This window comes from Scophthalmus maximus, chromosome 5, assembly GCF_022379125.1.
Source record: "Scophthalmus maximus strain ysfricsl-2021 chromosome 5, ASM2237912v1, whole genome shotgun sequence".
NCBI classification, from domain to species: Eukaryota; Metazoa; Chordata; class Actinopteri; order Pleuronectiformes; family Scophthalmidae; genus Scophthalmus; species Scophthalmus maximus.
The window spans coordinates 20,106,919-20,121,194 of NC_061519.1; the positions used below are offsets into that span (position 1 = coordinate 20,106,919).

Sequence of the window (14,276 nt, forward strand, 5' to 3'; positions counted from 1 at the left end):
CAGGATTCTATTGTTTTGACCATTTCAATAATAATAATGATAATTTCCATTAATCCAATCTAAAAATAACACAGGAAAGTACCAAGCACGGGCCTTAGCCGAGGGCATGCTGACGACCAACGAGTTCCTGAAGGAAATCAGCTATGAGCTCATCACAGGGAAAGTCAGCATCTTGGCGTCTCACTTCAAAACAACCTCTCTCGGTGAGTTCTGCATCCATAAAACAAGCGAGCTCTTTGGTTTTCATGTTGTCTGACGAAAGTGTGCAGTGAATCGTTTTGGTGCTGCTTTGTTTGTTGATGTATGTTAAGTTTTGTGGTGTCACATCAATTTTTGATCATGTTTACAGTTTATTGTGTTGTATGAATATACAATGAGTGAAAGGGGAATATTAAGCTGTATCCCTGTCTCTGTGTGACTATGGTGACTTGTTTGTTTTAGGGGACAATCTGGATAAGCAGCTGGTGCGATACCAGCGCCGACGGAAGGGACAGGTCATCCAGCCCTTTCAAGGGGATGTCACTGACCACATCCACTCCCAGGAGGCTGCCAGCATGTCACCGCCGTCGGAAAGAGGTTAGACTGCTCTCCGTCGTACTCACTGTGCAAACTGAACTGCTCGGCTAAGTAGCCCGGGGACTGCTTTTACCAGCCAAAACAATCAGGACATATTTGACATGTAATTAGGTCATCCAATTATCTATTATTCTGCAAATATATTTTAGTTGCTCGTGGTTTGTGAGGATATGCACGAGAGGAAAAAAGGCTCAGTGCGTTGCTGTCCACTTTATTGATCTAGCCAAACTTCAAACTTCACGGCCATCCGGCATATGTGGGTCTAAATTCCAGACCACGGCCATAGTTCTGTTTCACTGCTCCTTATTGGTCAAAAGCTGTAGATTTGAACTGAACTTGTTGGCTGCAAACGAGACGCTTCTTTCAGCGTATAAAATGCAATACTTGTCAACGAGAGCAACATTCTTCTTATTCCAAATAATAAAAATTATGAATATTATTTTTAGAGCATTTTTCACGCTTGAGGACAAAGTGCGTTCCAAGTGACAAAGAGAGTAGAATTTAATAACACAAACCCATGAATCCTATTCTATACGAACATGCAAATTTGGGAACATGACAGCATATATATATATATATATATATAAATATATCAACAGCACTGAGCTAATACATTGAAAATGGATGTTCAAGTATGATATTGTTTTAAATAACTAAAATGAAATATACAAACTGTTGTGAGCGAGATAAAAATATGATGAAATGTGGCTAAAGATAAATGAAATAGAATGGATATTATTTATTTGAGACACTATGAAATAGTCAAATGTAATTTCAGTCATTTTAAAATATCTGTATTGCTCATGTTGTGACCGGTCGATTTATTTTCATACATTGAATCAAACAACTATATTGATGGTATGATCTTTTTTTCCTCCTCCTTCGTTTCCCCGTAGCGGAGCTCTTGAGTAAGGTATTCCAGATCTATCCGACCCAGCTGAGTGTGGCTCGCAGCCTCCTCTCTCAAGTCTGCTCCATCGCCGACTCGGGGACCCAGAACCTGGACCTCGGTCGCTTCTGTAAAGTGGACTTCCTTGTGTTGGTCCCGCCCTCTCACATTCTCGTACACCAGACGGCACAGCGCATCCGACAATCAGGTGTGTGTCCAACAGCAAATGTCTCCGCTCCATTGTTGTTTCATAAGGTGGTTACACTATTACATCAGAGTGTTGAATTGCATCATCCTTCAGTGTTTCGTCTGCGGGTTTTTTTTGCTCAGGTGTGCTCGTGGACTTGGGAATAGAGGACGCCTCGTCAGCCTATCAGAAGTCAGACAAGTACGTGGTGCGTCTGGACAACGACGTTCACGCCAAGATGGAGGCCTTCATGAAGAAAGTCAAACAGAACCCCTACACACTGTTTGTCCTCATCCACGACAACTCGCATGTCGACCTCACGAGGTACGCCGGCTCCACAAACACAGGAAGTCAGGCTCATGAGAACTGACATTGTTTTCGCTCTGTTGATTATCTGAGGCTGTGTGAAAAAATGAGTCGTGGCTGCAGATGGAGCCTTGCGCCTTTTAATACTCTGATAAAAGTGGAGAGGGGAGAACAGCTGCCAGCAAGCGAAAACAAATGCAGGAAATCTTTAACCTTGAATTTCTGGTCAAATGTATGTGGGGTTTTTTTGTCTGTCCAAAGATGGACGCCTTTTGCCCGTGCCAAGATCTTCTGTTTATTCCAAGTAAACTGCTGTTTTCCCTGCCAGAAGCATAAAATAGATCACTTCCTGTTTTCCTGAGCACTTTTCCTTGGGGATGACCCAACACACTGGGCTTTTAAATGGCCAAACACTCAAGCTTTTATGAACCTGTGACTCAAATCAAGTTCATTTTTTGTTAAATGCTATCAACAGCCACGGTAGGATTTGAATCCGAGACTTTTCCCCACACCCTCTCTCTCTTTCTCCAGTGCTTTGTCCGGCTCCGTGTGCCACGGCGAGCTGCAGGGTCTGGCTGACCGGGTGGTGAACTGCCAGGAAGTCCTCGATGCCATGAACCTGTTGGTCCTGCAGGTCAGCTGCTTCCCATACACACTGCAGACCCGCCAGTCCCGCATCAGCACCCACAACGAGGTTCACTGGCCCGCCAACAACAGTGCGGTAGGCATTTCCAATGTTTGTTTTATGAAGACATATGCAAAAGCCTACAAGCTAAAGGGTGACAGTAGAATTGGAAATACTACTGAAAAATCCAACAACTGTCAAGATATGTCGATGTAGTAAAAGTTGTGAATGGATCTGAGATATTGTTATTCTAAATGTTTTAAACTGTATCTTACCAGCCAGAGGCCAGTTTGTAATTTTAGTGGTGGAGCTACTCCACCTAGTGGACTTAAAAGGAACAGGAACACGACTGGATCATAATAAATGATAGTTGTCAATATCTTTGCTGATAATACGTCTTTCACACTGGTGCTTTTGATATTTTTAAAACGACACCAGACACAGCTTTCATTGGTTTGTCCTTCACAGCGACTAAAGAATGTTGTTTTCATGCTTTGTTATTTATTATCATTATTATATAACAGTGAAGTATCCGACTATTCACACAACAAATCGAAGTGGTCACGAGACATTTAGCAGGATAAGAAAGCTAATTAGTTTTTTTCTTCTAATCATGTCACTTAATAATAATAATAAATTTGATTTATATTGCTAAAAATAAAAAAATCCAAGACTTGAAAATAATAGTAGACTAGCCTGAATCATTATTATAGCTCTGCTTCAGACCCTAGAAAGATCACTCAAGTAGGTTCTTTTATGTTTGACCTACTCAGCCATGTACATGTCTCTTCCAGCAGGGGGAGCAGCCTGCCAATGAGTTGTTCTACTTTGGCCTGAGGGACTACAGCAGCTCCCTGCAGTGGGGCGTGGCCAGTCCCATCCTGCGTTGTGATGACGCGTTCGAGAAGATGGTGCACACTCTGCTCAAAAGGTCAGTGCGGGGTCAACAGGGAGACATCAGCACTGCGGAGGGCTGTTGTCGTCCAAAAAGGAAATCTTTTAACACGGCTTGTCTTTCGTCCAATGGCAAATGTGGGGAAACTGAGGAGTTTCGATCATTTTCAGAAACTTAAACTTAAAAGCTCTCAATAAAAAAAGATACCCTCTTTGTTTTCCCAAGACATCCGCACCTGCACAGCATGGTGATCCGCAGCTACCTGCTGATTCAGCAGTACACGGAGGCCATGATGGCCCTGACCTCTTCCCCGTCGCTGAGAGACCACATAACCCCCGAGACTCTGGCCATGGTGGAGGACCTGATCAATGCCCCGAGCAGAGAGGGCTCCCAGGGCCGGGGCCACATGCTGCTGGTCCGCGTCCCCTCGCTGCAGCTGGCGATGCTGGCCCGCGAGCGGCTGGAGGACGTGAGGGATAAGCTGGGGCTCCAGTTGTGCTTCGCGGTGCTGCTGGGAAGTCCGGCCTCCGAGCTCAACCTGCCCAGAAACTTCACGAACCGCCTCAGGGTGAGAATGATGTGCTTTTTCCTCTTGAACCTGTTTTTCCTCTAAACATTTTGAATATTCATACAAAGGGACTCTGGCCTGTTCAAGCAAGGTGAGATAAGGAAATCAGGATCTCTGAGTGAAACACTCAAAGTTTGTATTGATATCAGGATTTAAACGGAAAACAGATTTTACTTATCAGGGAATTGACTTTTATTCTCAGAACTGATTTAGTTAATTTCTCAGTTGTTGTTTTTTTTCTCTCAGAATATTGATATCAACATCAAACTTCACAGATAATATCATTAGACTTTATTCTTTCCTTCACCATTTAGAAGAACCTACTATCTCAAAATGAGGACTTAAGTGACACATTTTTCCTTTGTTTATTTATATTATATTATCAGTGTCAGGTGGAACTAAGACACAGTAAACATTATGCGTTAACCGTGTTTTGTGTTTTGCTGCAGGCGTGGAGAGGCTGTGAGAATGAAGAGTGGGTACCGCACACCTATGAGGATCTGGAGGGGCTGCCCTGCATCGTCATCCTCACAGGGAAAGACCCTCTCGGAGAGACTTTCCCCAGGTAGAGTCATACTTGACAATACCCCACGACTTGTAAAACATGGGAAAATATTAGACTTTCTCTCACACTGGGTGTTCTCTTCTCTACAAGAGAGATCCTGTTAAGTATAGTTAACCCATTGTACAGTCTATAAAGTATATATCTTGGCTGTGCATTTTCAAAATCAAAGGTCCGTGGGAGAGAACAAGAGAAATAAACGTAAAACCAGACAACTAGACCAACTAGACATTTTCTCAGTAACAAACCAATTCTTTACACTTCCTCCAGGTCTCTGAAATACAGTGACCTACGTCTGATAGACTCCAGCTACCTGACCCGTACAGCCCTGGAGCAGGAGGTGGGTTTGGCCTGCACCCATGTGTCCATGAGTGTCGTCCAGGAGCCAAAGAAGGCCACGGCCCGCCGGGGGGAACCAGATGGGGAGAAGGCCACCACCAGCATGAACGACGGAGAGGAGCTGGAAAGACCTCAGAGCAATGGCAGCGCCGCGACTAGAACTTCTGGTGAGTCGCTAACCTCCCAGAGAAGCGGAATATACAGATGCAAACACACACTTCTGTAAAGAAGGTCACCTCGATAAGTCTGCATGCTGCATCTTTACATTATATTGAACTAGGAAATATGCTGCAGAGTTTTAATGCACGTTTTACTTTCTTGATGTCTTCACTCAGGTTCTTTAGCGGAGAACGGAGTGAGTTCATCTGACGTTGCAGACTCTTTCCAGAAGCCCTCCACTTCCACCTGCCTCCCCGAAGGGCCCGCCATCTCAGACATGGGCACGATGACTCAGGGGTTCAAGCAAGAGTGTGATTCCCTGGGAGGCCAGTTCTCCACCAACCCCACCAAAGTCTCCAAGGCCCCTCCTTCCCTGTATTCCAGTTCCTCTTCTTCCTCCCCGTCTTCGTCCTCTACACAGAGGCCCAGCCAGTCCACGCAGTGCAGTCGAGACCCGAAGCCCGCGCGAGTGTCGCCGCGCACGGTCATCATGTCCCGGGCGGCGTACAACCTGCTGGCGGGGGAGTCTGGGAGTCAGCTGAGCTCCTTCTCTCTGCTGCCGCATGCCGATGTGGCCTGGAGCAGCCCGCTGAGGCCCATTATCACTCAAAACCTGCAGGGGGCAGAGCAGAGCACGTACTACCGCCAGTGGACCATCGCCAGGCAGCATCATGCCGATTATGAAGCTCCGTCTGTGCAGCATCCACGGCGACTGTTACTCAGTGGACCCCCACAGGTAACAAGACCCAAGTGAATAATGTGACTGATTAAATTATGTGACCTCATGAGGTCCGTTTATCGAATTGCTCTCTCTTATTACTTAAGAAAAAAACGGAATGACAAACTGACTGCTTTTATTTCAAAATGAAATTGCATACTTGACTTTTTGCTTTTTGTTGTTGGAATTGTAAAAAGAAAATCAAGATGTGAGGTTAAAGGCAATTAATATTACAGGAATAAGAGGGAATATTTTTTTGTCCTTTCGTTAGGTGGGAAAAACTGGGGCCTATTTGCAGTTTCTCCGTATCCTGTTCCGGATGCTCATCAGACTGTTGGAGGTCGATGTGTATGATGAGGAAGAGGAAGAGGAGGAGGGTGAGGATCATTTCATTTATATGTCAGATAATAGAAAACTTAAGGAAATGGAACCTGATTTTTTTTTTTTATTATTGTTTTCAATAAAAACCTTTCAAATAAAAGTTCTCATCCTTTCGTGTTCCCTCTCATTGCCAGAAACGTCAGAGGTTACAACTCCAGGGACTACTCAGTGGCCTGACATTGAGGAAGTTCGAAAGCTGCCCTTTGATCCGTACCCCCGAGACCCTAAGTTCAAGAAGGCCAGCCCTGTTTTCTCTGATAAGATGCCAAAGTGCTTAAGAGGTCAGCAGAAATATGTATACACTCCGCAGCAGCACTATTAAGCTGCTTTCAGACATGCCCTGAAGTCCGGACATTTTCCCGAACTTTTCCAAAAGGGGGGTTGTATGTGAGAACGCAACCGCCGCAGACTTTTTCTGCCAACCCCCCTTGTTAAATTTCCGTAAAATTGAGTGAGCCCATTTGAGAATAAAGCAGACTCGGACAAACTAAGAAAACTAATGTCTAAAAAAACCCAGCTTAATCATTTCAATCTACCACTGTAAACAATTTGTGGACGTTGATCTAAATTTGAACTTTGACGCAACAGATTTCAATCAGGGAGGAGAGAGCCAGACAACCGCCACACGAGAGACCAAATCAATACGCCTGAGCAGGTTCGCTGCCCACAACGCCTTTCATCACTGTGAGCAGTGTCACCACTACTGTGAAGCAGGCCCTGCCATGCAGGTGAGTATAGTCCCTAAACCGAGGGACTCCACTGCTTACATACATACATCGTGACCTGCTTTTTATGTGTAATGGTAATCTCTCTGTGTTAATAATGCGTGTGTGTGTGTGTGTGTGTTGTAGCTGTCGGAGTGCACCTTTCACGCGTTCACCTTCTGCTCGTCCATGCTGGGGGAGGAGGTCCAGCTTCAGTTCGTCATTCCCAAAGCCAAGGAGCAGCACTTTGTCTTCAGTCAGCAGGGCAGCCACCTGGAGAGCATGCGCCTGCCTCTGATCTCCAGCAATGTGAGTTTACCACCCCCTTTGTATTAGCACACGCTACCTAAAGAGAGGGTGGGCTTTTTTTTCGTCTGTCCGTGCTAAAGCGTCCGAATCGTTCTTACGGTGTCGATGTCTCACGTTTGTCCGTGACCTTTGTCTGCAGGATCCGGACCTGTTAAAGAGTCCGATCTTCACCCCGACCACAGGACATCAAGAGCATGGCCTGCTCAACATCTTTCATGCCATGGAGGGCGCCTCTCATGTGCACATCCTAGTGGTCAAGCAATGTGAGTTGCACCACTACAGGAAGTACTGGCCCAACCACATCCTGCTCGTCCTGCCGGCAATGTTCAACAACGCTGGAGTCGGTGAGCAACCTACTGAGATTTACCACGTGCAGCAATTCCATTTCTCAGGAACCCGTCCTTAGATGCACCGTGGGTGATGGGCATCATTTTTCGACAAACGACAAACTTAAACCACCAGGATCATTTGAGAAATTGTTCATGTGGTGGCTGTTATGGAAGTAGAACAAACTTGTGCCAACTTCAATAAACTAAATGTCCCTTTTTTTTTTTAAGTTCCCTTCTGCATCCTCGTGCTACTCATGGTCACAAACGTCACTGTGCACCGTCAAGTCTACATCACCAGGCAACTTATCTCCATGTTGATAATGAGGGGTTATTACAGCCGTATATGTTACAGTCAGTCACGTTTTACAGTTAGTTTGAAGTAGGTAAAAAGTTAAATGTTGTACGAACCAACCGGAGAGAGCCACCGTGTACGAAAACATGCACAGTGCCATGGTCTGATTTGTGAGCAAGCCAATCGGGTGTATGGCCCATCTGAAGTCGGGGGCCATTAAACTAAATTGCTCTAAGATAGGCGGCAACAGGGATAAGATATAGTGTTTTACAGCGACCCTCAGTGTCAACGTGGCCACATGAATTATATCAAGTCAGAACTGTCTATGTACCTCACAGCAGCCCCTTCTAATCTGTAAGAGGTCCCTTTGTAACCAACATACACGCACAAACACATTTTGAGAAGATCAAATTGAAAGATTGGTGCCCCCGTCTGTTAAAGGTGCCGCCCGCTTCATGATCAAAGAGCTGTCATACCACAACCTGGAGCTGGAGAGAAACCGACTGGAGGAGCAAGGCGTCAAGAGGCAAGACGCGTGGCCTTTCATCGTCATGATGGACGACTCCTGCGTGCTGTGGAACGTCCAGCAGTCGGCAGACGTCAGGTAGTAGCTGTTGTAAAATTTGCGCAACATTTTATGGTCAAAAAAAAAATCCCAAGTGATCATGTATCACAGTTATTTCACGTCTGTTCAAGCTGTCCACCGTTTGCTCCGTCCCTCAGTGAGTCGTCGGACGGAAGCTCCACCCTCATCAACGTGTCTCTGAAGACGGTGCTGCAGCACATGGAGGCCACGCCGAAGATCTCCCTGTACGCCATGTGCGGCGCTCGCAAGTGGAGCAGCAGTCTGGCTCGCAGGTCGCCCAGCCACCCGTTCAGTCGCTGTCACCTCCACGACTTTGTCATGCTCAACGTGGACCTGACGCAGAATGTTCAGTACGACCTCAATCGGTGAGTTCGGCAGAAAAGAGGGTGTCACCTCCGTGCGCAGTGCCGTGGGGTTTCTTTTGACGCTTTTTGTTGTTTCTGCGCAGGTACAGCTGTGAAGAGGTCGACTTTAACCTGAGGGTGAACAGCAGTGGGCTGCTGCTGTGTCGCTTCAACTACTTCAGCCTGATGAAGAAACACATTCCACCAGGGGGTAACCAAGACTTCCTGGTCAAACCTAAACTCATGGTAGGTGCTCGTGCAACATAGGCCCATTTCTCTTTCTGTCTTCCCACAACATGAAACACCGTCTGAACACTGAACTACTTTATTCTCTCTCTCTCTCTCTCTCTCTCTCTCTCCTCTCTCCAGGAAATAGAAAACCCTGCCGCAATCAGCCCGTCCCAGTATGTTTGCGCCCCGGACAGCGAGCAGACCCTGCTAGATGCCCCGGCCCAGTTCCTGCTGGAAAGGTTCCTGCAGAGCTGCAGCCACAGGCTGTTTCCAAAGGCTGTTCAGAACAGAAGCAACCCAGTTCTGTCCATCGACAGCTACCTCAACATCAGCCCCGAGGTAAGAGCTCGCAAGGAGGTCGCGCCTGAAAGCGAGAGAGAGGCGACTCTTGGCGTCGTCCCTTCAGCATAAACCTACGGGGAAGTTTACCAGCAAACACTGCTGTGGAAAACCTCCTCTGCTCAATGTCATACATTTGAACTGTTCCAGGCGAAACACTGAGGTGTTCAGTCTGACAACAACAAAAAGAAGGTGAAACCTGCTGACTGAGTTTGTTTCAATTCTGTTCACAAGCCTAAAGCTTGTTTAAAACTTCCCTGCCCGCAGAGAAGCATGCTGCGTGATCTCACCATCTGTTTTGCCTCGGGACACTGTGACCTGCATCCACGCACACGTGCAAACAACCAATGCTAACAATGCACATTTGCACTGTACATTTGTGCAGATGAGGTGTTAGCAGCCTGCACACTATGCACATTTCTTGCGTATTTTTTTCCAGCAATGGGAATAAATCACGACACACACACACAGTTGCACACCGTGCAACCTATAAGTTAGCGTGTAAAGATGCACCTAATGGCGCCACACAGGGATTGTTACGGTTTCATAAGGGATCGTTTCATTCATTCTAACCTGAAATGTATGTGCTTCATGCCTCCTGTGGTTGGTAAAAGTTTGTTGTGTCTCACTGTTTGTCGCAGATTTCTGTCTGCTACTTCAACTCGCGTCCACACTCCACCAACCTGAACCATCAGGGCCTGGTGTTCAGTGGCCTGCTTCTTTACCTCTGCGACTCCTTCGTCGTCTCCGGACTCCTCAGGAAATTCAGATTCCTCAAAGGTGAGCTGTCAGTGCACTTGTAGTTCTTGCTGCTGCCCCCTGTCGTCTGCATGTCATTGCATTTCAATCTCCTCTTTTTTGGTCCTCAGGTGCCACCCTGTGCGTGATCTGCCAGGACCGAAGTTCCCTGCGTCAGACCATCGTCCGACTGGAGCTGGAGGACGAGTGGCAGTTCCGGCTGCGCGACGAGTTCCAGACGGCCAACTGCAGCGAGGACCGGCCCCTCTACTTCCTGACTGGCCGCCATGTTTGAATCTGTTACCTGCTCGGGCCCGCTGCTCTGCCGCAGAAGCACAATCGGACACGTGGGCAGATTCGAATCCAAAACCAGCCGGCAACTGCAACTACAACAGCTGCCGTCTGACTGGCAGTTTCAGAGAGGATGCTGGTGCACGAGACCCGAAGTTGTCCACGAGTTGGATGCGTGGCGGCTTTCATCTGAACTCCCACAGTGCACTATGCCTGGAGCCTCTGGAGAGGACCAGAACATGACCAACTCTTGCTTGTTGCTGGGCTTTGTCTCCACTTGAGCTAGTGTTCCACTGACACAGACTTTGCTGTGGGGAAAAGGAAACCACAGCCGGAACTGAACTTCAAAATGTTTGTTTGTTTGTTTTGTTTGGCGAAAAATAGGACGCTCCTTGATCGACAATGTGACTATTTGAAGATTGTATGTGTACATGGACTGTGACTACCGTATGTCCCGTCCAGGACATAGAGTACGTGTTTATCTCAGGGTTTTTAAGGGAGATCCAAGGGTGGTTGCTCAAAGGTGTAAAGCTTTTCCCTCTGTTCACAGTGTATTTTTTGGCATTACTGTATGCTGGCACCAAAGAAATCCTCCTCTGCACCTTGCCTTTTCCCTTCGCTTCGCTTCCCCCTTACCTCCTGCTCGGCCTCCCCGACTCCACGAAGCTCACCAACTAGTCAGCTCATTACACAAACACAGAGGTCGGCCTGCATTGGATTTTTTCTTCTTGAGTATCAAATTCGACTGTAACACCAGCGGGATTCAAACAATCATCATCTGTTCGCTTTCTTCTCTTGTGCCTCTGAAATGCTCAAGCGGCAGCGATAATCCCTCTAACGAGGAGCTACGGTATAATGAGCGTGAATTTGCCATGAATGTATCCGAAGAAAATTTTGAACAGCTGACGACAAAAGTAAATGTTGTGTCCTTTCAAGAATGCAGGGCGATTTGCGTTGCACAATATGGCTTGAACATGAAGCAGGTCCGTTCTAAAAAAAGGAATTCACTCAGATTTCAATACATTTACATCAGATACATTTTGCATTTGCTGACTTGTAATACTGGGCATTTTAAGCATAATCACATGAGGGTGATTGTACGCTGATGATCTTGGCGTTGTCATTGACATACCTTAAATTCCACCCCCGACACAAAGGGTAATCAAACAAAAAGGGCGCACACTGTCACAATCAGCCGACCAGGTCAATTTATATACTTGAAAGTCAAATGTTTTTTTAAATATTTTTCTGCACAGGGTTGTCCAAAGAATATGCCTTAAGTGACGTTTCACACGAGTCACTGCTCAAGTCACGCATTTTTCCGGACCAATGAGAATGAAGAAAACGTTTCACTGAGAGGAGAGGAAATGTAGAAGCAAGACGAAAGATATGGATTTCAAACTACTGTACTGTTTTAAAGCTTTGTTTACATTATTAATATATTGTATCATCCCCCGAACCACTGAGGGTTACTGATGGTTTTTAGTGTTGTGTAACTTTAGCTGGTATATTTTGGTCAAAATGTCTTTCTGCATTTTATGTGATGTTGCAAAGGCAAAGAAGAATCTACCTAGATGTGTCCTTAACCATGTGTCTGTATCCCTTCCTGTTCTTGTGTTGGATTTTTATTGAAAATGAAAATCAAGTCCGCGAGGGATTCTTATTTATTTGACAAGCATTTTGGACTGATAATCATGTCGAAGTGTAATGTTTGATTGCATGCTGAGCTCGCTTAAACCGAGGGAGTGTGTCCTCTTCAAAAATCCTCCAAGAAGGCTTTGCACACGACCCAAATGAATGATCCGAAGATTTACTGAATGTCAAGGGGGCCAGGAAATGTGAACTTGCACTATACAAGTTGCCAGCAGAAGAAAAATATTTCCATATTAGGAAAACAATTAAATTAAGTTCCCCATTCCTTCAGAATTGGTCCTCTAAATGATGAGACTGGTGGTCAAAACTGTTTTTCCTGTCAAACTGCAATGGTCCATAGAATGTGTCTTTCTTTTTGATAATTTAACACTTAATATGCAACTTGCTCTCACAATCTTCACTGAAATGTGTTTGATAACTATGTACAGCCCATTAGTAGCTTTGGTGTCTGGGTGATCTACCTCATGTTTACCATTGTTGTTGTGGGTTGTGAACATACGACATTAGAGCCATGCGATTGTTGTTAAAAAAAATTATGAATGTAATAAAATAACTTCTAAATTCTCTAGTGTGTTACTTCTTAAATCAGTGGTACAAACACATTTCTCAGCTCTGAATATATATTCTAATTTCCACGTTTCCCAAACATTTAGCCCCAATAAGCTTCTACAAACTCAAGCAGTGTATACCATGATTTTTTAAAAACTCCTCCAAATTTATTTTGGGAAATGGACTGTATTTTTATACCACATTTCTGTTCTTATCGAGTGCTTTAAAATCACATTCACTCATTCACACACACATCCATAGAGTACTTTTTCTATCATATATCATTCATACACAGCCATCGGGGCAAATTTTGCCCAAGGACAATTAGGCAGGCAGACTGGAGGAATCAAACCATTAGCCTTTTGGTTAATGGACGACCCGCCCAATCTCCTGACCCATCTAGGATCTTACCACTCATTGGAGTTCATTTGGTGTAACCATCATTCAGTTCTTCCCCGTTTGTAGTTGATTCAAGAATATTACTCTGACTTTTACTCTTAAGAGATACATACATTTCATTCATGTAAAGAATTCATTGATATTTACGAAATACATTGACAGGACTTTGCTCTTTTCCTTGAGAAGCTGTTTTACACCGATTTCATATTTGCTGGAAACTAAATTTTGCCTGGTATTTTTATATACATAGCTTCACTGTAAGGGCACAGGGGCATCGTTGGTCCGGGGACAGTCCTATTTTTAGCGCCTGCAAGGTAATATTAGAGCACACTTTCCATCAACCTACAGCCCCTGTGTGATATAACACAGGGCTATTTTCAGGATAGGATAAGGAAGAGAGGGCAAACAGAGGGCTGGCATTCCGATTCATGCACCTCATAATTGCTCATTTGGGAAAAGCAGAAAGATATTGTGCACCAAGATCAAGCGAGGCTTGTCTCTAAAGATTTTAGATTTCCCAACGTACTTAATTTGTCCAATGCTTACAAAGAGGGCAAAGGGTTAATTGACTGTTTCATGACTACAACCACAAAACAGTTACACACATATTGGTTTTCTTTGGCTTCTCTTCATTATGTGGTGATTTTAGTTGCGATGCGCACTTTCCTAGATGGATTTCATTGTCTGATTGGTGCTGATATTTCAGCTTGGTATGAAATGGAAACGATGTCTCTTGATAATTCCCTCTGACCGATTTCTTTCAGTTATTAAGTCCTCAGCCAATGAAGTACTTAATTAAAAAAATTTAGGCACATGATCAAAAGATTATTATGATGATATAAAAAATTTTTTTATATCATCATAATTCAGAAAGCACTATAACTTTATAATTATGTGGCTGGCATTCTCACATGAGCAGAGATGTCAGCCGCATTTGTAATATACGGATTTCTGCGAAATAATATCAATTTTCATAGATGGTCACCAAGAGTAAATCATTCATCCCTCTTGGCAGTCTACTGTAATTACTCCTACGCTTCCGTAAACCATCTCGCTAAAACCAAAGCTCATCTGTCTATGTGCTTATTGGGGGGGTTGGGGTGAAAGTAAGTGGAGTGCCAGGGGATTACAATTCGTCTTTGGTGGATCACATCCACTACTGCGGCAATGCATATCCTCTCAGCCCATAAGCCTGTGAGTGTGTGGTGAGTCAATTCCAGGGACCAAAAGCCAATACGGTGATGTGCAGAGGCGAGGGGGGGGGGGGGGCGTGACCCTGTAGTGGCACACTGGTCATGCCGTAAGCC

At 45.1% G+C, this 14,276-nt stretch overlaps 1 protein-coding gene across 3 annotated transcripts in view; it reads left to right on the forward strand.

Moving 5' to 3' along the window:
* greb1l (GREB1 like retinoic acid receptor coactivator) overlaps nucleotides 1-12,585 on the forward strand; it is a 40,045-nt gene extending 27,460 nt beyond the window's left edge. For 2 of the 3 annotated variants that reach the window (XM_035634944.2, XM_035634942.2), the window contains exons 14-34: nucleotides 75-203; nucleotides 442-576; nucleotides 1,473-1,673; nucleotides 1,796-1,976; nucleotides 2,490-2,679; nucleotides 3,378-3,514; nucleotides 3,704-4,046; nucleotides 4,496-4,611; nucleotides 4,879-5,114; nucleotides 5,283-5,842; nucleotides 6,096-6,201; nucleotides 6,340-6,486; nucleotides 6,794-6,933; nucleotides 7,057-7,218; nucleotides 7,358-7,562; nucleotides 8,281-8,443; nucleotides 8,563-8,790; nucleotides 8,874-9,015; nucleotides 9,139-9,339; nucleotides 9,981-10,119; nucleotides 10,209-12,585. In XM_035634944.2, the coding sequence (XP_035490837.1) occupies nucleotides 75-203; nucleotides 442-576; nucleotides 1,473-1,673; nucleotides 1,796-1,976; nucleotides 2,490-2,679; nucleotides 3,378-3,514; nucleotides 3,704-4,046; nucleotides 4,496-4,611; nucleotides 4,879-5,114; nucleotides 5,283-5,842; nucleotides 6,096-6,201; nucleotides 6,340-6,486; nucleotides 6,794-6,933; nucleotides 7,057-7,218; nucleotides 7,358-7,562; nucleotides 8,281-8,443; nucleotides 8,563-8,790; nucleotides 8,874-9,015; nucleotides 9,139-9,339; nucleotides 9,981-10,119; nucleotides 10,209-10,372 (4,025 nt within the window). In that variant the 3' untranslated portion in view covers nucleotides 10,373-12,585. The remainder of the gene's footprint in view (nucleotides 1-74; nucleotides 204-441; nucleotides 577-1,472; nucleotides 1,674-1,795; nucleotides 1,977-2,489; nucleotides 2,680-3,377; nucleotides 3,515-3,703; nucleotides 4,047-4,495; nucleotides 4,612-4,878; nucleotides 5,115-5,282; nucleotides 5,843-6,095; nucleotides 6,202-6,339; nucleotides 6,487-6,793; nucleotides 6,934-7,056; nucleotides 7,219-7,357; nucleotides 7,563-8,280; nucleotides 8,444-8,562; nucleotides 8,791-8,873; nucleotides 9,016-9,138; nucleotides 9,340-9,980; nucleotides 10,120-10,208) is intronic. The other variant, XM_035634945.2, reaches the window with a different exon arrangement.
* The last annotated feature ends 1,691 nt before the right edge of the window (nucleotides 12,586-14,276 follow it).